Below are 23,493 nucleotides of genomic sequence, written 5' to 3'. Positions count from 1 at the left end.
CCAGACTGTGGGGGCGATATGCTGACTCTGTAAACCGCTTAGAGAGGGCTGAAAGCCCTATGAAGCGGTACATAAGTTGAACTGCTATTGCTATTGCTATTCCATATGGTACAACAAAATTAAATGCCATCTTCAGTGTACATTACAATTGTAAAAAATAAAAACACAAACATACATCCTTTACATTTCTTATAATTGATATTGAATTGTAGAGCTCAATATGGTTATTGCTCTGGGATAGAAGCTGTTTTTCAGCCTGTTTGTCTCCTTGTTTTTATTATCCTGTACCGTCTGCCAGATGGTAATAGTTAAAAAAAGTCCTTGACTTACAAAAAGTTCAGTTACCAATCGTGTGAAGATACAACATCACTGAAAAAAAGTGACTTATGACCATTTTCACGCAGCAGCATCCAGCGATGGTCACCAGGGATCAAAATTATAGAGCCGAGGTGGCGCAGTGGTTAAATGCAGCACTGCAGGCTACTTCAGCTGACTGCAGTTCTGCAGTTCGGCTGTTCAGTTCTCACCAGCTCAAGGTTGACTCAGCCTTCCATCCTTCCGAGGTGGGTAAAATGAGGACCCAGACTGTGGGGGCAATATGCTGACTCTGTAAACCGCTTAGAGAGGGCTGAAAGCCCTATGAAGCGGTATATAAGTCAAACTGCTATTGCTATTGCTATTCCACATGGTACAACAAAATTAAATGCCATCTTCAGTGTACATTACAATTATAAAAAATAAAAACACAAACATACATCCTTTACATTCTTTATAATTGAAATTGAAAACCTGATATTGAATTGTAGAGCTCAATATGGTTATTGCTCTGGGATAGAAGCTGTTTTTCAGCCTGTTTGTCTCCTTGTTTTTATTATCCTGTACCGTCTGCCAGATGGTAATAGTTAAAAAAAAAAAGTGCCCAGGATGAGATGGGTCTTTGAGAATGTTTTGAACATTTCATCGGTTGGAGTTTGCATGTGGCTGGCCGGGGAATTCTGGAGTTGAAGTCCACACGTGACTGTCTGGGGAATTCTGGGAATTGAAGTCCACACCTCTTCAAAGTTGTCCAGGTTGAGAAACACTGTTTTAATGTGCAACAGCTAATCCTTGGCTTACAAAAAGTTCATTTACCAATCGTGTGACGATACAACATCACTGAAAAATATTGACTTATGACCATTTTCACGCAGCAGCATCCAGCGATGGTCACCAGGGATCAAAATTCAGATACTTGGCTGACTCCTATTTATGATGGTTGCAGTGATCCCCTTTTGCAAATGTTTGACAAGCAAAGTCAAGGGGGGAAACCAGATTCACCAAACAACCGTGTGACTAACTTAACGACTGCACTGATTCACTTAACTACGGTGGCAAGAAGGGTCGTAAAATAGGGCGAAGTTGGCTTAGCAACTGTCTCGCTTGACAGTATACATTTTTGGCTCAATTGTGATTGTAAGTTGAGGGCTACCTGTCATTGGCTTTCAAGCACGTCTCATAACTTAAAGGACTAGAAACCTGTGCTCCTTAATATGTAGTGGAAAGTATTTGGTATTTGGTATTTATTAATATTTGTATGCCGCCCTTTTCCCTGGGGGGACTCAGGGCGGCTCACAGTTCAGGGGAAATTGGATTCTTAAGAGGCTCAGTCCATTCTTATTCCGCATTCCTTTAATTGCAGGTATTCATACAACAGAGATCTCTTTATAGAATAGAAGAGCGCTGTTAATATATTTTGAAAGTTGCCTTATTGATAAAATTGAGGGAGGAAGGATCAAGGAGGGAAAGAAGGAAGGAAGGAAGGAGGAAGGAAGGAAGGAAGGAAGGAAGGAAGACCAATAGCACTTACATTTATTTACTGCTCCATAGTATTTTACTAGCCCTCTTTAAGTGATTTTCAGAGTCAGCCTATTGCCCCCGACAAATTGGGTCCTCATTTTAATGACCTCAGAAGGATGGAAGGCTGAGTCAACCTTGAGTCCCATCAGGATCGAACTTCTGACCATGGGCAGATGGAGCCTACAATAACGCGCTTTAAGTACAGGTAGTCCTCGACTTACATCAGTTCATTTAGTGACCGTTCAAAGTTACAACGGCACTGAAAAAACTGACCTATGACCATTTTTCACTCTTATGACCGTTTACAGCATCCCCACGTTCAAAATTCAAATCCTTGGCAACTGACTCATATTTACGACGGTTGCAGTGTCTGTGTATGGTCACGTGATCTCCTTCGGGCTTTACAGAATAGCAGAGAGCCGTTAATATATTGAAACAGGATTCAACATCGGTGTGAAATTTTGATTTTTGGTTTGAATTTTCTGCCCAGGTTCTTCAGATCGGCTCCTGAGCCCTGACTGTTGGAAAGCCTCTCTTAAAGCTTTGGGCTGCCCTACGTCCTCCGTTGCAAAAGAAAACGGCAGGAAAGCGATGGCTAACTCAAGCATCCCGCTGCAGTCTTCAACGGAGCCAATTCTATCACCTGAACAGGTGAGCAATCCAGGTGCACTGGTTCTGTTACAATGCTTGAAGGACCACCTTAGACCGGGGGTGTCAAACTCGATTTCATTGCGGGCTGCATCAGGGTTGTGTTTGACCTCAGTGTGTGTGTGTGCGTGTGTGTGTGTGTGTGTGTGTGTGTGTGTGTGTGTGTGTGTTGTGTGCACATGGCCAGCTCAATGTCACTCATGTCGTGGATGCCAGGGTGAGCCAAAGTGCTAAGGGAGGACTTTCCTCAGACCCTCCCTCACTCTCTTTCTAACCAACCAACCAACCAACCTACCTACCTACCTACCTACCTACCTACCTTCCTTCCTTCCTTCCTTCCTTCCTTCCTTCCTTCCTTCCTTCCTTCCTTCCTTCCTTCCTTCCTTCCTTCCTTCCTTCCTTTTCCCTCTTCATTCTCCTTTCTTCTTCCTTCCCCTCTTTCCTTCTTTTTCTTTCCTCTTTCCCTTTCTCTTTTCCTGTCCCTTCTTGCATGCTCAAATGCTAAAGGGGAAACATTTCTCGTTTTATTTTTAGTTTGTTTTGATAGCCCTCTGATAGCAAAAACAGAGCTGGCAGAGGCACCATGAGCTGGTCCTTTGGTTTCCAGGGCAGCCCCACGGGCCAGATCTAAGCACTCTGTGGGCCGGATCCGGCCCGCGTGCCTTGAATTTGACACCCCTGCCTTAGACTGTCTGGAATTTAGGTTCCACCACAAAACCGCGGTAGACTAAAGCGCTCTCGACGAAAGCGCGTACCTGACGTCATCACAGCGCGACGAAAACATCACGCCGTGAGCGGTAAAGTTAAAATTAACGCGAAAACCTTACCCTAACCCCCCCAAAGCTAACCCTAAACCTAACCCTAAACCTAACCCTAAACCTAACCCTAAACCTAACCCTTAACCTAACCCTAAACCTAACCCTTAACCTAACGCTAAACCTAACGCTAACCCTTAACCTAACCCTAACCCTAACCCTAACGCTTAACGTAACCCTAAACCTAACCCTAACCCTAAACCTAAACCTTACTTTTACGTGAATCGGCTTGCTTTAAAAGCGCTTTTTAAAGCGCCCTTTTTTCTCCGCGGTCGTATTTGTCACGCTGCTGATGACGTCAGGTACACGCTTTAATCGGGCGCGCTTTAGTGGACCGCGGTTTTGTCGTGCCACGGGAATTTAATGGTAAATAGGAAAAAAAATTTGTGAAAGTCCAGCCAGGGGTTATAAAACAGGTAATAAGTCAACTACAGATATGCCTCGATTTACAAGAGTTTGTTTAGTGACCGTTCAAAGTTACAGTTGCAGTGAAAAAAATTATTTATGAGTGTTTTCAATACTTACGACTGTTATACAATAGCAGAGTTGGAAGGGACCTTGGAGGTCTTCTAGTCCAACCCTCTGCCTAGGCAGGAAACTCTATACCGTTTCAGACAAATGGCTATCCAACATCTTCTTAAAAACGTCCAGTGTTGGAGCATTCACAACTTCTGGAGGCAAATTCTGTTCCACTGATCAATTGTTTCTAACAGTCAGGAAATTTCTCCTTAGTTCTAGGTTGCTTCCCTCCTTGATTAGTTTTCACCCATTGCTTCTACACCCACATTACACCTATCCTCCGCGAGCTGCACTGGCTACCTATTGGTCTCTGGATAAGCTTCAGGGTGCTAGTTATTACTTATAAAGCCCTACATGGTATTGGACCTGGGTACTTGAGAGACCGCCTTCTGCCGATTACCTCCCATAGACCCATTCGATCCCACAGATTAGGCCTCCTCCGCATTCCATCTGCCAGCCAATGTCGGCTGGCGACTACTCGGAGGAGGGCCTTCTCTGTGGCTGCCCCGGCCCTTTGGAATGAGCTCCCCGTGGAGATTCGGACCCTCTCCACCCTTCGGGCCTTCCGGACAGCCGTGAAAACCTGGCTGTCCCAGCAAACCCGGGGTTGAGTTCCCCCCACTACTCGAATTTGCTGTGTCTGTTGTGCTTTTAAACTGTTCGTATTGTCTGATTGTTTTTGTCTTACTTTTTGTAATTTTCCCCTCCCTTGGCTTTTGTTCAGCCGCCCTGAGTCCCTTCGGGGAATAGGGCGGCCTACAAATTGGATAAACTCCAACTCCAAACTCCAATGTCCAGGATGCGAGGGGTCCTGGCCTAGAGATAGCAATAGCAATAGCAGTAGACTTATATACCGCTTCATAGGGCTTTCAGCCCTCTCTAAGCGGTTTACAGAGAATCAGCATATTGCCCCCAACAATCTGGGTCCTCATTTTACCCACCTCGGAAGGATGGAAGGCTGAGTCAACCCTGAGCCGGTGAGATTTGAACCGCTGAACTGCTGATCTAGCAGTAGCCTGCAGTGCTGCATTTAACCACTGCGCCACCTCGGCTCTTATTAATATTAACATATTAAGATATTAACATATAGAACATTTACTTTATTCTCATGATTCAATATATTTTACAATATAACTTATTACTTCAAACAGTCACTAAGCGAACTGTCGTAAGTCGAAGGCTACCCGCATAAGCCATGTAAGTCAGTCCCCAATGAGTTGGGAATGGATTTGGAGCTGTAACCCGCAGGCAATTTCTTCCTGAATGTTCCTTCTTTTCTTCGCAGGTCACGGAGACCATAGAGTGGATTTCCGACTACTTCCTCAAGCTCCGGTTGTCTTCTCAAGACTATCGAAGTTTTGGATTATTTTCCAAGTGGGCCCCTTACGTCGCTCATGTCCGACGCCTCATGCAGTATCTGATCCACCGTCTAATCGACTCAAGAATGGACACTTTATCACGGGAGCCTGTAGGCAGCAACAGGGTATTTGAAGGTAATGAAGTTTGGTGCTGATCATTGTCACACTTTATTGAATCTTGTAAAACCTGAACCTCGGCCAGGAGTCCCAAGAATCTGCCAAAACTTTGGGTTCCAGATTTATTTATTTTTTTTAATGTTTTTTATTTTATTTTAATTGAACAAAAACACAAAAAAAGAGTTGTAAGGTGAGCTCCCCGTTTGGAGAGCGAGTGTGTTCAGAGAAGCGTTGCGAGAGTTGTGTTGGAGAACACACAAACCAGCATACAGAGACACTGCAGTTTAAATAGGCTTTTACTTTCGTGGAAATAAGAGGTATCAGAGTCCATCAAACAGTCCAAGTCATACACGGATAAGACAGTCAGTCATCAATGTCTTTCAGTTAAGGGATAATCCAAATAACATAGTCCATAATCATACAAACAGTCTGGTACTCAAAAGTTTGCTAGCAGTTGCAAAACTTACAATAGCTCACGGCACTTTCTAATAGCCAGCTTCCAAAACACTCAGATCGGATCAGCCCAGCATCTAACAAACAGAGAGCTAACAGTGATTCTGGTTCCCTCTTATGGCCGATTGAGGAAACAGCAACCAATCACATTTTACAGTATGATTTAAAGAAACAGGTATAGCATTGTTACATGATTTATATATTGCCAACCCAACCTTTAGATTATATTCCTAACAAGAATCATCCTTCATTACATCTTGTAGAAAGCGTGTCGATTGGTTACAGATAACTTTTGTGCATTTCTTCCACAGTCATTACTTATAGTTCATATTAGATTATATACTTTAAATAAAAAAAAATTGTATATCTTACTATCAATGTATCACAATTCTCATTTGACTACAATTATTTGAACATGTTTTTACCTCAAATCATTCATACTTAAAGACACAACCACATAATGGCATTCATTAGCTATTTCAAAAAATCCTCCAATAACATTACACCTTTATGACATCTTTTAAGTAAAAGTCAATTAATAAAGTTTCCAAACCTTTCCCCCCCTTTTTACCCCCCAACTCCCTGTTTAGAATTTATATCCGTTACTTTTGCCAATACCATAACATGCATATATTGTTAAACAATGTCCATTGACATTTCCTTGTTGTTATTATAATTGGCTAAAAATCATTTACTATTTATGTCCCATCTCCTTTTGTCAGACACCCCCCCCCAAAAAAAAACCCCTTACACCTTTATAACAAGATCTACATAAAAATTTGTTAATAAAATTTATAGGTCTTTTTCCCAAGTCACAATTTGCAATTTATATCCAAATTTCTTTCACTAGTTTGCCAGTACATGTATATATCATTAAGCTGTATCCATTATCATTTCATTCTTGTTATTATAGTTTAATTATTTGTTAATGAATAAACATTTAATAACAATCTAAAACAATCTAAGTTACTAAATTCCTACTTAATCACCAAAAATCAACTAATTTTTTATTATCAACTTTCATTGTCAACCTGTATCTTTCCAGTAACAAAACAGTCTTATCTCTCTTGCCAATTATGGTGCCAGTCTTCTTTTTGTCTCATTTATAAGGTTTTTATAGACTTTTCTCTGCACTTTGTTGCTTGAAGGATCTCTCAGGTAATCTCGTTGCCCACCAGCTACTACTAAAATTAGCTTGTCTTTGGTTGTCGATCTTGCTTCTGAAAAAATTTCTCTTATTAAGTCCATCATCATTACCATTTTTTTTCTTCTGTATCCTGGAATCTGGGGTAGAGCTCCAATTCGTCGAATTCCCTTTTCCATATTCCCTTCTTTCCACTTTCACCCACATTTGCTCCATTAATAAATTCATCTATTGTCTTATCTTTATCTTCTATATCTTCATTCTCCCCTTTAATTTTTGGGACTCCAATCCCATCATCCCTTGCTGTGAGGAAGACTAACCCTAACCCTTCTTCTCAATTCTCCCATATCCTTCCAATAGATTTGGAATTCCAGCCAAGATATTTTGGAATTTTAAGGTTTCCTCATCCGAATATTGATCCATGTTTCCAAAACAGAAGAAAGCCAACAAAGCTGCCCCCTCGATCTCAGGCTGCTCTGGCCCACAGATTCACAACATTGCTGTTCGAAGGGGCTGGCTTACAGTGTAGTAAAAAATAAAATAAAAATAGAGGTACCAAAACAATTATACATATTAAAAAAAAATGCAGGTCATGTATTCTGCCTAATGGTAGAGTAAGCTTTGTCTCAACTCATGTTTACTCTCATGAAAAGAAGACATATTTTTATTTTGGGCCTGTGGGAACAGTTTTCATCTTCTGCGCTGCCGCTTTTGAATTCCTTAAAAAAGTTGGACATGTGTATTTGGAAGCAATTCACTAGACGTCTCTTTTTCTCTCTTCTTTTCAGCTTTGCATTCTCTATTCTTAGCTACCATTCAACTCTTCAAGCCATGGCTGGAGGTTTTAGAGGGGGAAGAAACAAGGTAAGTGGGAAGTTGGTTATGAGGTGAAAGAAAACAGAATTGACCTGGAATCTCCACTTATCGGGGGGGATGGTGGACACCTGGGAAATTTTAAGCATGTGTCTTTGGTTCTCCCCTCCCCTTTCTCTTTCTTTTTTTCTTCCCCCCTCCCTCCCCCCTCTCTTCTCTCTCTCTCTTTCTTTCCCCCCCTCTTCTCTCTCTCCTCTCCTCTCTCTCTTCTCTCTCCTCTCCCCCTCTTCTCTTTCTTTCTTTCTTTCTTTCTTTCTTTCCCTCTCTCCCTCCCTCTCTCTCCTCTCTTCTCTCTTCTCTTGTCTCTCCCTCTCTTCTCTCCCTCTCTTTCTTTTTTCCTCCCTCCCTCTCTCAATATATCTCTTTCTTTCCCTTCCCCTCCCTCCCCCTCTTCTCTCTCAATCTTCTCTTCTCTTTCTCCTCTCTCTCTTTCTTTTATTTCCCTCTCCCTCCCTCCTTCCCCCCTCTCAATATATTTCTCTCTTCTCTCTGTCTTTTCTTCCTTCCTTCCTTCCTTCCTTCCTTCCTTCCTTCCTTCCTTCCTTCCTTCCTTCCTTCCTTCCTTTTTCTTTCCCTCCATCCCTCCCTCCCCCCTCCCTCTCTATCTCTCACCCCCTTCTCTCAATCTCTCTCTCTCTCTCTCTGTAGCAAACAGCGCTGCTATCCATGGCTGGAAAGTGACTCCTCCATTGCTTCAACTATGGTGGAATTGTTTGCATCCAGCGTAGCCGTTTTACACAAAGGTTTTAAAGGTAGGAAGATTCAGCACTGGGATCTCAGTGGCTTCATGGGTTGGACACTTATAAGGTGGCTCCTTAGGTCACAGATATGGGCTAATTCCTCCTCTAAAAAACAATTATCCCCTGTACGGAGTCCTTGGTACTCTCTACGGTTGTTTCCTTAGACTTTTCATTACCAAACTAGGTAATATCATCAGTGCTAGCGAGTTTTAGCTCTGATGGTGTTCCCTAGTTTGGTGCGAATGCTCCATCACTGGAGGTTTTTAAGAAGAAAGTGGACAACCATTTGTCTGAAATTGCATTGGGTTTCCTGCCTGAGCAGGCGGCTGGACTAGAAGACCTCCAAGGTCCCTTCCAACTCTGTTATGCCGTTATTCTGTTAAGTACTACGACTCTGAACATTTCCGACTGTCGAAGTCCTTTGAAAAAGTGTTATCCTGATTCCTACAATCTCTTTAAGTTTCCCTTCCTCAATATATACCGTATTTTTCAGAGTATAAGACACACCTTTTTCCCCCCAAAAGAGGCTGAATATTTGGGTGAATCTTATATACTGAATACAGCATTTCTTTGCCTCCTGAAATCCTGCCCCTTCACCAAAATGGCCATGCATAGCCTTTAGGAGCTTTGCAGGGTGCTTCTGGGGGCTGTGGAGAGCAGAAATGAGCGAAAAATGGACCATTTTTCTCTGCAAAGTTCCTAAAGGCTATGCATGCTCTTTTTTTTACCAAAACTGGACCCGTTTTCGCAAAAAAACCAGGCCATTTATTACTTGTTTTTTGGGGGCCTCGCCCTCCAGGAGCACTCTACAAGCCTCCTAAAGGCTATTCATGCGCCTTCGTTGTTGTTGTTTTTTTAAAAGGGCCTGTTTTTGCGAGGTCTGCAGAGTGCAAAAACTTCTTTTAAAAATCTGCCTCTTCAAAACCTTGGTGCATTTTATACTCCAAAAAATACGCTAAGAGTTGAGAAAGAAAAGAAAACCCCTCGTGATTTTGCTGTGCCTTTAGATTTCTTGAAGGCTGCTCTATTCCCAGTGGTGGGATCCTACCGGTTTAACAACCGGTTCGGTGATTGCGCGCTTCCGCGACCAACCGATCGTTGGAGCAAACCGGTTCAGGCGAACCGGTCCGAAGCGGTTGAATCTCACCCCTGGCCATTTCTATCCGTTCTCTTTTTTTCAAAATTGTCGTAGATAAGGTGCTGCCAAGCGACCCCGGAATCCTTTGGCTTCTTGTGATGCACTATTGTGAGTCGTACACAGCGCCCAAAATGCCGGAGCACATCCTGCACATATTCCATACGGAATTGGACCGCCTGCCCTGGAAGGAGGTTCATCCAGATCAGCACCTCATGGAGAAATTCTTTAAGGTAACGGCTTATGGCTGGTGAGCACAAGGCAGGAAGAGAAGGAATAAGGTGGGGAGGAAGGAAAGGAGGCCTCCCGTAAGATCGGGAGCTTCATTCTCACTTTGATAAATTAGCAATAGCAATAGCAGTTAGACTTATATACCGCTTCATAGGGCTTTCAGCGCTCTCTAAGCGGTTTACAGAGTCAGCCTGTTGCCCCCAACAATCCGGGTCCTCATTTTACCCACCTCGGAAGGATGGAAGGCTGAGTCAACCCTGAGCCGGTGAGATTTGAACAGCCGAACTGCAGTAGCCTGCAGTGCTGCATTTAACCACTGCGCCACCTCGGCTCTTCTCTGAGGCTTTTGAAATCTCCTTGGTGGGGGAAGATGGAGGGGAGGAGTTCATGGAATAGGACAAAAACAGTACAGCAAGGATGGTAGAATGGTGGTTGTGGAAAAGGATGATTGGAAGGAGGAGCCAAATATAAAAACAGAGGGATGGGAGGAACCATGATTATATTTAAGGTCTTCCTCCCTCCTCCCTTCCCATTTTCCTTCCTTCTTCCTCCCTCCTCCCTTTTTTCCTTCCTTTTTCTTTCTTTCCTCCATCCCTCCTTCTTTTCCTCCCTCCCTGTTTTCCTTTCTTTTTCCTTTTTCCTTCCTTCCTCCCTCCCTCCCTCCCTCTTTTCCACCCTTCCCTTCTTCCTCCTTCCTCCCTTCCTATTTTCCTCCCTTCCTCCTCCCCCTCCCTATTTTCCTTTCTTTTTCTTTTTTCCTTCCTTCCTCCTTCCCTCCCTCTTTTTCTTTCTCCCTCCCTCACCCTCCCTCTTTTCCTCCCTTCTTTCCTCCCTCCCCTCTTCCCCCCTCCTCCTCCCTCCCTCCCCCTCCCTATTTTCCTTTCTTTTCCTTTCTAACCTCTCCCTTCCTCCCTTTTTCCTTTTCCCTTTTTTTTTGGTCCCAGGTAGAAAGAGGCAGCCCCAAGAGTTGTTTCCTGTTCCTGGGCTCAGTCCTGTGCGAAGTCAACTGGGTCAGTGTCCTGGCTGACGCCTGGGATCCCACCCCTCCCCCGGACACCCACAGCCTCATCGTGTGCCTGCTTTATATGGTGATCCTGCTGGCCAAAGAGGAAGAGCTGATCAGCAAAGAGGTAAGGATAAGCCCCCCCCCCCCCTATGTGTGTTTGACTCCTGGTGGCTCCCAGGACGCATCCATCGAATCCTGTTGGTAGCAGAGATGTTTTTCTCGGACGAAGAAAAATACACGAGTCCCAGGATGTTGTTGTAGGATCCAATCTAAGTTGGTTACCAGGATCAAAAGTTTATTCTGCCAAGGTTTCGGGCGCAGGTGGGTCTCTTGCCTTGAGCAGGGGTGATGTGCCCCTCCAGCACCAGAATCAGAAGAAGAGGCAAAAGCGTGGGAGTCAGGGACAGCACCAAGGCAACCTGAGAGCTCCAAGGGGGAAGAGAGAATGGAGCTGGCAGGGAGAGAGAGCCAGAGGGGGAGCCTGGTCCGTCCATCAGCCCTCAGATGGAGAGTCAACAGCCCCCAAGTCTGGAGGTGGCTGATGAGGAAGAGGAGGAACAGCTGTGTCCAGTGGCTGATGCATGGATGCGCAGAAGGCAGAGGAGAGGAGAGCAGTGGAAATCTATGGGCCGGTCCTTGGAATGGAGGAGCCACCGCTGCTAGCGAAGTCCCACCCTAGCTCTGGAGATAAAAGGCAGGGGCGGAGATTAATAGAATAGAATAGAATAGAATAGAATAACAGAGTTGGAAGGGACTTTGGAGGTCTTCCAGTCCAATCCCCTGTTCAGGAAACCCTATACCATTTCAGACAAATGGTTATCCAACATCTTCCTAAAAACTTCCAGTGTTGGAGCATTCACAACTTCTGGAGGCAACTTCTGTTCCACTGATTAATTGTTCTCACTGTCAGGAAATTCCTCCTTAGTTCCAAGTCGCTTCTCTCCTTGTTGTGTTGGACCAAACTCAGACCTTGCCCAGAAACTTCCTTGCTTCATTACTCAGACAGATTTTAGCTCTTTGGAAGTTTCCAAGTAGGGCAGAACCCAAGAGGGCTTTCCTGCCGACAACTCTCAATGGCTCAGGAGGATTCTGTCTCTAATCCCGAGGAACATTTACAATCTGTTCCAGACTTCTGTTTCACCCAAGAACAGACCCAAGAACAGCCCTTGGTTTGAAACCCCCCACCCTAAATGGGAAGCTCACCAAGTCTTCTTTTCACACCCAAAGCCAGTCAGATAAACTGGGCTTGAGTCGTAACTCTTGGGGCTTCCTGGTTTAAGCAGATGTTAGGGGGTACAGAACCTTCTTCCTTCCAGTTTGAAAAAAAAAATCATTTGACAAGTGATGGGGAAGCCCTTGAGATTGCTAGGAGACTCCCAAAATCTTGTTAAACCATCAATTTGCATTGATCTTCTTGGATTTGGGAGGATCACAGTTGATACTGGATCAAGCTGGGCTTTGAAGAAGTCACAAATAGAATGGAATGGAATAGAAAAGAAAAGAATAGAAAAGAAAAGAAAAACAGAGTTGGAAGGGACCTTAGAGGTCTTCTAGAATAGAATAGAGTAGAGTAGAGTAGAGTAGAGTAGAGTAGAGTAGAGTAGAGTAGAATAGAAAGAATAGAGAATAGAATAAGAAATGAGAATAGAATAAAAATAGAATAAGAAATCAGAATAGAATAGAATAAGAAATGGGAATAGAATCGAATAGAGAGTAGAGAAGAGTAGAATAGAGAATAAATAAGAAATGAGAATAGAATAGAATGAAGAAAAGGGAATAGAATAGAAAAAAGAATAAGAAATCAGAATAGAATAGAATGAAGAAGGGGGAATAGAATAGAAAAGAAGAGTTGGAAGGGACTTTGTAGGTCTTCTAGTCCAACCCCCTGTTCAGGAAACCCTATACCATTTCAGGCAAATGATTGTCCAACATCTTCTTAAAAACTTCCAGTGTTGGAGCATTCACAACTTCTGGAGGCAAGTTGTTCCACTGGTTAATTGTTCTCACTGTCAGGAAATTCCTCCTTAGTTCCAAGTTGCTTCTCTCCTTGTTGTGTTGGACCAAACTCAGACCTTGCCCAGAAACTTCCTTGCTTCATTACTCAGACAGATTTTAGCTCTTTGAAGTTTCCAAGTAGGGCAGAACCCAAGAGGGCTTTCCTGCCGACAACTCTCAATGGCTCAGAAGGATTCTGTCTCTAATCCCGAGGAACGTCGCATGTAGCTAGACAATACCGTAATCTCCCCTGAATTGGTTTCATCCCTTCTTAATGACACTTAAAAGCTAGAAGAAAAGTGGTGAGGATTTAAGCTGCCGGGGTTTGTATTTCAGAAAAGGGAAGCCCTGGGATGGGTCTCCCAACATCCCCGCAGGGAGGATTTTCCCGTAATTGACATTTTTGTGTGCTGTATCATACTGCGTTTCCGTAAGGAATCCAATCCAGAAGAAGCTCTCGCATCACGCAACTGTTTTCTGCACCCTCCTTGGCTCTCTGCCTGTTAACTCTTTATCCCAAATAGAGTCTTCAGTGAACTTGTTCTGACCCAGCCTTAGCAGAAACAAGAAACAGACTCCTTGTCCCCTCAAAAAACCCTCTTTAGTTATCTCTTGTGAATTAATGGCATTCACACACAGAGAAGTCCAGGCAAGTGTCCTTCAAGGAGTTAACTGCAGCAACAGACCTTATTGGTTCCTTACGATAATATCCAGGCTGTGAGCTCCCAGCCGAAAGGCTGCAAATTTAAGTTTTGGCAAGCAGTCTTTGAGGCATGAAACACGATGAGCAAAATCTTCAGAAATATGAACTGTTGTCTCCTATGACCACCACTCCACTTTCCTTCTATTTATTCCCCAGCCAGGGAAGGGCCATTCAGCGTCCTTGTGTACTTTGCTTCCTGAGTCGACTCCTTGTCCTCCATTGTTCACCTCTCCTAATAGCTGTGCACATACGGACATCTGGAACAGGCCCACAGCTGTTCTTCCTCCTCACTCATCTCAGCCTCCAAAGGCAGCTGCCTCTCCAGTGGCTGGGAAATATCAGACGCAGAGCATCCATCAGAGCCTTCCCCAGATTCAGAACTGGCCCAAGTTACTACCCAACGTCCTTATCAGGTTCAGGTTCAGGTTCATTTTATTTATATGCCGCCCTATTCCCGGTGGGACTCAGGGCGGCGCACAAACCCAAGGAAGGGAAGGGAAACACAAAACCTACAACAAAAAGTACAGGGCATTTAAAACAACCAACAGCCACACGATTCGAGAGGGGAAGGGGACTCATCAACCCCAGGCCTGCCGACACAGCCAGGTTTTAACGGCTTTTCGGAAGGCCTGGAGAGAGGTGAGGGTCCGAATCTCTGCGGGGAGCTTGTTCCAAAGGGCCGGAGCCGCCACAGAGAAGGCCCTCCCCCGGGTAGTGGCCAGATGGCATTGGCTAGTAGATGGAACCCGGAGGAGGCCTAATCTGTGCGATCTAATGGGTCTTTGGGAGGTAATTGGCAGCAGGCGGTCTCTCAAGTACCCAGGTCCAATACCATGAAGGGCTTTATAAGTGACGACTAGCACCTTGAAGCGTATCCGGAGACTAATCGGTAGCCAGTGCAGCTCGCGGAGGATAGGTGTAACATGGGTGTACCAAGGTGCACCCACAATCGCTCGCGCGGCTGCATTCTGGACGAGCTGAAGTTTCCGAATGCTCTTCAAGGGCTGCCCCATGTAGAGCGCATTGTTATCGTCTGAGTCTGCGACCAGCTCCGCTGGCAGCTGGTGGGCCACAACAGAACTCCTTAAGTCAGTGATGGCAAACCTTTTGTGGCTCGCGTACCAAAAGCGGGGGGAGCGCACGGGAGTCATGCGTGGGTGTGCCACACCCATAATGCTATGCACACGACCCCAGCGCACATGCGCCCACGACCAGCACTTCCCCCCATTTTTGGTGTGCTTTTTTCGCTCTCCCCAGGCTCCAGAGGCTTTATAGGAGCCTGGGGAGGGCGAAAACAGCCTCCCCCATCCCCCTGGAGGCTCTCCGGAGGCTTCAGGAGCTTCCCTGAAGTCTCTGGAGGGCTAAAACCGGCCCTATGAGCAAACCGGAAGTACGTCCCCCAACTTCCGGTTTGCCCGTAAGGCCGGTTTTTCGTACTCCGGAAGCTTCAGGAAAGCTCCTGAAGCCCCCCGAGGGTGAAAAATGGCCTCAAAAGAAGGCTGAAGACAGGGCAATGCTTCATGTGCCCGGACAAATGCCTCCGCATGCCACCTGTGGCATGCGTGCCATAGGTTCGCCATCACGGCCTTAAGTTATACAGGTTATAACTTATAACAGTTCAGTTAGTGGTGGTTTGAAGTTACCACAGCACTGAAAAAAAAAGTGACTTACAAATGTTTTTCACTCTTATGACTGTTGCACCATCTCCATGATCAAAATTCATTGTCACCGAAGGCTTTTCAAAAGAGACTGTGGACAATCACTTGTTTGAAATGGTCTCCTGCTTGAGCAGCAGGTTGGACTAGAAGACCTCCAAGGTCCCTTCCAGCTCTATTCTGATTGACGGATTGAAGTTGTAAAATCGGAATGGACATTAGCACTAGGACAGACCTATATATTGCCCCACGGTGCTTAACAGCACTCAGTGGGTGCTCTACAATATCAGCATTATGTCCCCAACTATCTGGGTCCTTATTTTACTGACCTAGGAAGGATGGAAGTCAACGTTGAGCACTGTCAGGACCGAACTCCAGGCTGTGGGCAGAGTTAGCCTGCAATACTGCATTCTAACCACTGGTTGAAATTTCTGATTGAAATTCAATTGCGGTTGTTAAAGAAGGACGGTGCTGCCTGCAGGGTGGGGAGAAAAGGCCATGCATGAAACGCCCGTTTCTCTTCTCCTCCAGCAATCTCCGCTGCTCAACCTCCTGGGCCAGACCAGCTCCCTTCCCTGGCAGCACATCAACATTATCTCCTACCGGAGCATCCTGGGTTACTTCAATAGCCACTATCCTCCCTCCGTGCTTCTGGCCAAGGAACCGGCCACTGAACTGGTGGTGAAACTCTTGAAAGTGTCTGCCGGCTTCAGCACCTCTTTGGACATCGGGCACCTTGTAAGCAGGTTTCTTTCTTTTCTTTTCTTTTCTTTCTTTCTTTCTTTCTTTCTTTCCTTCCTTCCTTCCTTCCTTCCTTCCTTCCTTCCTTCCTTCCTTCCTTCCTTCTTCCTTCCTTCCTTCCTTCCTTCCTTCCTTCTTTCCTTCTGTCCTTCTTTCCTTCTGTCCTTCATTCTTTCTTTTATCTCTCTCTCTTTTTTCTTTCTCTTTCTTTCCTCCCCCCTTCCTTCCTTCCCTCTCTTTTCTCTCTCTCTCTCGATCCCTCCCTCAATTTCTCTCTCTTACTTTCCCTCTCCCTCTCTCTCTCCCTTCCTGCCTCCTTCCTTCTGTCCTTCATTCTTTCTTTTCTCTCGCTCTTACTTTCTTTTTCCTTTCTTTCTTTCTTCCCTCCCCCACTTCCTTCCTTCCCTCTCTCTTTCTTTCTCTCTCCCTCCCTCCCTCCCTCAATTTCTCTCTTACTTTGTCTCTCCCTCTCTCTGCCTTCCTTCCTTCCTTCCTTCCTTCTGTCCTTCATCTTTTCTTTCTTTTATCTCTCTCTTACATTTTTCTCTTTCTTTCCTCCCCCTTCCTTCCTTCCCCTCTCTTTTCTCTCTCTCTCTCGATCCCTCCCTCAATTTCTCTCTCTTACTTTCCCTCTCCCCTCTCTCTCTCTCCCTTCCTGCCTTCCTTCCTTCTGTCCTTCATTCTTTCTTTTCTCTTGCTCTTTCTTTTTTCTTTCTTTCTTCCCTCCCCCACTTCCTTCCTTCCCTCTCTCTTTCTTTCTCTCTCCCTCCCTCCCTCCCTCCCTCAATTTCTCTCTTTGTCTCTCCCTCTCTCTGCCTTCCTTCCTTCCTTCCTTCTGTCCTTCATCTTTTCTTTCTTTTATCTCTCTCTTACATTTTTTTCTCTTTCTTTCCTCCCCCTTCCTTCCTTCCCTCTCTTTTCTCTCTCTCTCTCGATCCCTCCCTCAATTTCTCTCTCTTACTTTCCCTCTCCCTCTCTCTCTCTCCCTTCCTGCCTTCCTTCCTTCTGTCCTTCATTCTTTCTTTTCTCTCGCTCTTTCTTTTTTCTTTCTTTCTTCCCTCCCCCACTTCCTTCCTTCCTTCCCTCTCTCTTTCTTTCTCTCTCCCTCCCTCCCTCCCTCCCTCAATTTCTCTCTTTGTCTCTCCCTCTCTCTGCCTTCCTTCCTTACTTCCTTCTGTCCTTCATCTTTTCTTTCTTTTATCTCTCTCTTACATTTTTTTCTCTTTCTTTCCTCCCCCTTCCTTCCTTCCCTCTCTTTTCTCTCTCTCTCTCGATCCCTCCCTCAATTTCTCTCTCTTACTTTCCCTCTCCCTCTCTCTCTCCCTTCCTGCCTTCCTTCCTTCTGTCCTTCATTCTTTCTTTTCTCTCGCTCTTTCTTTTTTCTTTCTTTCTTCCCTCCCCCACTTCCTTCCTTCCCTCTCTCTTTCTTTCTCTCTCCCTCCCTCCCTCCCTCCTTCAATTTCTCTCTTACTTTGTCTCTCCCTCTCTCTGCCTTCCTTCCTTCCTTCCTTCGGTCCTTCATCTTTTCTTTCTTTTATCTCTCTCTTACATTTTTTTCTCTTTCTTTCCTCCCCCTTCCTTCCTTCCCTCTCTTTTCTCTCTCTCTTGATCCCTCCCTCAATTTCTCTTTTACTTTCCCTCTCCCTCTCTCTCTCTCCCTTCCTGCCTTCCTTCCTTCTGTCCTTCATTCTTTCTTTTATTTCTCTCTTACTTTCTTTTTTCTTTCTTTCTCTTTCTTTCTTCCCTCCCCCACTTCCTTCCTTCCCTCTCTCTTTCTTTCTCTCTCCCTCCCTCCCTCAATTTATCTCTTACTTTTTCTCTCCCTCTCTCTGCTTCCTTCCTTCCTTCCTTCCTTCCTTCCATCCTTCATCCTTTCTTTTGTCTCTCTCTCTTTTCTTTATTTCTGTGATTCTTTCACCCTTCTTTCTTCGTTTCCCTTCCCTTCCCCTGTTTGTCCCTTTCTTTCTTTCTTTCTTTCTTTCTTTCTTTCTTTCTTTCTTTCTTTCTTTCTTTCTTTCTTTCTTTCTTTCTTTCTTTCTTTCTTTCTTTCTTTCTTTCTTTCTTTCTTTCTTTCTTTCTTTCTTTCTTTCTTCCTTCATTCATTCATTCATTCATTCATTCATTCATTCTGTCCTTCATCCTTTCTTTTGTCTCTCTCTTTTCTTTATTTCTGTGATTCTTTCACCCTTCTTTCTTATTTTCCCTTCCCTCCCCCTGTTTGTCTCTTCCTTCCTTCCTTCCTTCCTTCCTTCCTTCCTTCCTTCCTTCCTTCCTTCCTTCCTTCCTCCTTCCCCCCTCCCCCTTCCTTTCTCTCTTTCTCTCTCTCTCTCTCCTTCCCTCCCTCCAGCAAAATCTTTCTTTCTTTCTTTCCTGCCTCCCCTCCAGATTCCGTTGGAGGAGTGAGGACAGAGGGAGGGAATGCCCTTCATTGTCTTTCTCCTCTCTTTAGGATGCCAGCCTCAAGTGCCAAGCTTTCATTCGGCAGGTTGTCCACTTCCTTGGTCTTCTGGAACAAAATGGGACGATTTCTCCAGCAGCCCTGGAGCAGGAATTTTCAAAACTGCTGGATGATATTGCCATCTTTAATCCCCCAGGTGGGTCCTGAGAAAACTGCGCCTGAGTTGAGTGGTGAGGAGAGTTGGGCGTAATGACCAGCTGTCTGCAAGGCTTAAAAAATCCTTCCATTCCCCACTGGCCAGTCAGAGCTGAAGAAGCTTCTTGGATGAGAAGCGAAATATCTTCAAAGAAAAAACAACAACCATGACCTGAATGACTAAGAATCTATCCAGACTGGTATTTCCCAACAATTCCAAAGGAATTTGCACAACATTGGAAAAACGAGGAAACTCCTTCAGATGAAAATATAATTTAAAAAATATTAGATTATGCAGAAATGGATAGGTTAACATTAAAGATGAAGGATAAAGAATATATTTTTTTTAACTTGGGATCTGTTTTACCAATGGTTAGATAATAAAAATAAAAATGAGAAGTTAGAAGAATATTATTATATACTAGTAAAGGATATTATTATATACTTTATTCATTAGACATGAAACTCAGCCAACTGAACATTCAAAAATGCCTCACAAAAACCATTGATTGGCGCTAATGGTTGGTAGGGTTTGCTGCCAGCGTCCTAGGTATCGACCAAGTACCTTCTTAAAATATACGATGTTCTGAGTAGCACAGTTTTTTTGCTGTTCCGCTGGTGTTATTGCAGGAAGCTGCAATTTCTATATAATAATAATAATCACTATTTATGTAAAACGACCCAGACAATACACTATCTATTGAATACTTATATATGTAAAAGGTGTGTGCGTGTGTGTGTGAAAAAAGGTTTTGCCCTCCGCGTGCATCGAGACCACACGTCCGTATCGTCGCGACGTTGGCTCCTCCCCACAAAAAGATGCATCTTATAGTCCGAAAAATACGGTGTGTGTGTGTGTGTGTGTGTATGTATATGAAGTTCCATAAGTTCTCACCTGTTTTTCAACTTTGCTTTGCAGACGCCGATGTCCAGGTTCGCATTGCGTCCTTAACCAGCCTCTTTGCCGAAGCCCTGATGGTGATCAACAACGCCAGTGCCGCCTCGGCAGAATCCCTCCTGGTTTGCCTCTGCCGCTGGATTGATGGCACAATGCGTGGCTTAGGGGTGATGCCCCTCTTAAGAGCCTCTTGTCAGAGTTTGGCCTCCATAAGACACATGGCCATGACGATGGAGGCCTGTGTCACCGCCTACTTTAACGAAGGTGAGACGCGGCTTCGTTCCCCGCAGATTGCATGCTGGGTCTTTCTCTCTCTCTCTATGGAACCAGTCTTATTTTTCCTGATATTAATCATCATCCTGAAAGCTCACAATCAGTTCTGATACACTTGTCAAAGTGTAATTGCCCCCAGGGAGACGCTGGAAATGCTAATTATTTGCATTTTTTTTATTTTTTACTTTTGTTTTTTTTTAATTTAATAGGAGGGAGAAGAGCAGGAGGAAGAAAAGGAGGAGGGGATGAAGGAGAGGAGGGAGAGGTGGAGGAAGAAAAAGAGGAGAGGAGGAGGAGAGGGGATGAGGAAGAGGAGAAGAGGAGGAGAGAGAGGAGGGAGAAGAGGAGGAGGAAGAGGGGAGGAGGAAGAGGAGAGGAGAGAGGGGAGGAGGAGGTAAAAGAGGAGGAGGAGAGAAGGAGAGAGAGGAGGAGGAGGGAGAAGAGGAGGAAGAGGGGATGAGGAAGAGGAGAGGAGGAGAGAGGGGAGAAAGGTAAAAGAGGAGGAGGAGGGGAGGAGGGAGAGGAGGAGGAAGAAAAAGAGGAGAGGAGGAGGAAGAAGGGTGAGGAAGAGGAGGAGGAGAGAAGGAGGAGGTAAAAGAGGAGGAGAGGAGGAGAGAGAGGAGGAGGAAGAGGGGATGAGGAAGAGAGAAGGAGAGAGGGAGGAGGGAGAAGAGGAGGAGGAAGAAGGAATGAGGAAGAGGAGAGGAGGAAGAGAGAAGGATGGAGGGGAGGAGCATATTTGCATTTTTTTATATTGCACTAAATCAGTCATCAAACTACGCCCCCTGGGATGGATAAGTGCAATAAACGTTTGTGTTGCTGCAGAAAGTCTTCCCCTTCAGGGTCTTTTTGTGCAGGTCGGAGGGGGGCAGAAATTGTGTCTTGGGGTCTGCTTCAGCCTCCTGGTGTGGGGCTTTGGGTGAAGGCTGGAGGGAAGTGGTGAAGAGCCAAAGGGTCTCGTTCCAGTGGGACTGCATCATGGCTTAGAACTGGCTGATCATCTCCGCCCACTGAGCCTCCAGGCACCGGTACCTGGCCTTGCACTCCCGCAGATCTTCCATCTGTTTGGAAAGCCTATGCTCGTAGTCCTCAGTGAGGTGCTTCTGCTGAGCCTCCTACTCAGTCAGATCCAATTTGAACAGAGCCAGCTGTTTTGCCAACTCATGGTGGCTGCTTAGCTCCAACAACTGCTTCCTGTTGGGGCCCTAAGGAGTAGCTGGGAGGGGAGGGGTGAGTAGAGGCTGGCGAGGTGCCCCTTGACGTGGGTGATATTGAGTTGGCCATGCCCACCCAGTAACATGACCACCTGGCCACGCCCACCTAGCCGGTCATTAGGCAGATCATATTAGTGGTCCGCGGGATTTCAAATTATGAATTTACTGGTTGCTGAGGTCTGCAAGGTTGGCGACCCCTGGTACAGGGTCTCCTGCTTGAGTGGGGGGCTGGACTAGAAGACCTCCAAGGTCCCTTCTAACTCCATTCTGATGGATGGATGGGTTGATTGCTATGCTGTTCATCATTGCCTAGATGAGTTAGCCTAACAGCTTTTCTTTTCTTTTTTCCCCCTCCTCTTCTCTTCCTCCACACCATCTCCCCCCTCTTTTTGGGGGGATGAAGACCCTCCTCTCAACCAAGATTTGGGCTGGGGACCAATCGTGGCCGCCTTGCAGGTTCCAGAACTCGCAGCCGAAGACTTCCTGCAAGAGTCCCTTTCGTTGGGAGGCTACCTAACCCTGTATGTTTACACCCTGCAGCAGCTGAATGCTGAGCGAACACTAAGCAATGAAATGAGAGTGCTCTTAACTCTAAGCAAGTGGTTGGAACAGGTGTATCCCAGGTACGTCCCTATAGGATTTAAACCTCCACGTAACTGGCAGGGTTCTTGTCTACTGGATTTTCTAAATCAGGGGTGTCAAACTCAAGGCCCGGGGTCGGAATCCGACCAATGGGGTGCTTAGATCTGGCCCGTGGGGCCACCCTGGGACCAGCGAAAGACCAGCCCGCGGTGCTTCTGCCAGCAAAAACGCAGCTCTGGAGCCCGTTTTGTCCGCAGAGTGCTCGGGCCACATGTTCTGACTTCCCAAAAGCACAAAGCCGACTCCTCATCCCGATAAAACCGCTTTTATTTAGTTTAAAGTGAATTCCTCTCTAGCAAAATCCCGGCCAACAGTCTTTCATGAGATTTCACAACTACAGACCTTTGTCAGGCTTGGAGAGCTGCCAGGCCGATATCTTCCAAACGCCACTCTGTAGCAGACAATACTTGGCAAGAAGTCAGGAACAGATCTTCACCCTAATGAATTGAACTAATTGTCTCCTGCAAACTCCTCTCCCCTTTCGCTCCTCTTTATTCCCTATGGGAGGGGCCATTCACTGTCCACCTGTGGCTTTACTCCTAAGTCGGCCCTTGTTCCTTAACTGTTCTCTTTTCCTGGCAGCTCGGTGCATGCGCACACTGGGAACAGGCTCCAGCTGTTCTTCTGCCCCACTGATCTCTGACTCTGAAGGCAGCTGATAACTGTTAGACGGCTCTGGCCCCCTCTCTGCCTCTGACACAGAGCCCTCATCAGAGCCTTCCCCAGACTCCAGGACTGGCCCATGTTCCTCCCCAACCTCCTCACTGCCTGAGTCTTCCACCAGCTCTGCTGGCAGCTGGTGGGCCACAACAATGCCATAGGTGCCTCCGACATGAGTGATGTCGAGCTGGCCATGCCCATCCCCTCACTAAGTTCAAACACGGCCCTCAATGAAATTGAGTTTGACACCCCTGTTCTAAATGCTAACAAAATATCCTTCTCTCTCTCTCTCTCTCTCTCATTCTCTCCCTCTCATTCTCCCACTCTCCCTCCCTCCCCCCCTCTCTGTCTCTCCCTATGCCTCTGTAGCTGTCTCCTCTCTATCTCCCTCTCATTCTCTGTCTCTCCCTCTCTCTCTCTCTCCCACTCTCTCTCTCTCCCACCTTTATTATTTTACTAACAAAAACCAAGGTGGCAAACACAGTTAATAGTCCCTCCCCATCCTACTTTCCCTATAACAACAACCCTGTAAGGTGGGTTGGGCGGAGAGAGAGGGGCTGGCCCAAAGTCACCCAGCTGGCTTCCATGCCTAAGGAAAGACTAGAACTCACAGTCTCCTGGTGCTTGACCTAAAATCACCCAGCTGGCTTCCATGCCTAAGGCAGGACCAGGACTCCAATTCTCTCAGTGATTGGCTGAAAGTCATTCAGCTGACTTTCGTGCCTAAGACAGGGCTAGAACTGGTTCACAGACTGATGCCTTTAACCACTAGACTTGTCCCTTCCAACTTCCAAAAGGAAAGGGGCAAAATACTTACCGTATTTTTTGAAGTATAAGACGCACCTCCCCCCTAAAAGAGCATGGAAATGTTGGTGTGTCTTATAGACCGAATACAGCCATTTTTGGCCTCCTAAAGCCTGGTCCTTGCATCCCATTTTTGCAAAAACCGGGCCCTTTTTCACAAAAACAGAGACATTTTTGCCCTCCCCGGCCCCCCAGGAGCACTCTACTGGCTTCAGCAGGGCTGGGAGAAGGCAAAAATGCCCCCTTTTTTTTGTGCAAAAAATGGCCTGTTTTCCGCAAAACAGGCCGGGCATGACAAAAACTTTTTTTTTCTTACTTGCCCCTTCGAAATCTTGGTGCGTCTTATACACCAGTGCATATTATAGTCTGAAAAATACGGTAAGTTTCTAGCCAACCCATTCCCTGAGTTTTGCAATTGGCTTCTTGCAAGCGGCGTTCCA

The 23,493-nt window shown here is 45.7% G+C and overlaps 1 protein-coding gene across 1 annotated transcript in view; it reads left to right on the top strand.

Moving 5' to 3' along the window:
* The window catches only part of EPG5 (ectopic P-granules 5 autophagy tethering factor), a 118,048-nt gene that overhangs the window by 84,126 nt on the left and 10,429 nt on the right, over positions 1-23,493 (top strand). The window contains 10 exon segments of the mRNA XM_087715280.1: positions 2,327-2,487; positions 5,104-5,311; positions 7,679-7,754; positions 8,412-8,515; positions 9,696-9,871; positions 10,814-10,999; positions 15,760-15,966; positions 18,419-18,563; positions 19,482-19,724; positions 21,351-21,570. Of these exon segments, the coding sequence (XP_087571406.1) occupies positions 2,327-2,487; positions 5,104-5,311; positions 7,679-7,754; positions 8,412-8,515; positions 9,696-9,871; positions 10,814-10,999; positions 15,760-15,966; positions 18,419-18,563; positions 19,482-19,724; positions 21,351-21,570 (1,726 nt within the window).

This window comes from Thamnophis sirtalis, unplaced genomic scaffold (assembly GCF_051295495.1).
Source record: "Thamnophis sirtalis isolate CommonGarterSnake01/CBP01778 unplaced genomic scaffold, rThaSir2_p1.2 scaffold_5, whole genome shotgun sequence".
In the NCBI taxonomy this organism is placed as follows: Eukaryota; Metazoa; Chordata; class Lepidosauria; order Squamata; family Natricidae; genus Thamnophis; species Thamnophis sirtalis.
This window is presented reverse-complemented; position numbering and strand designations above follow the sequence as displayed.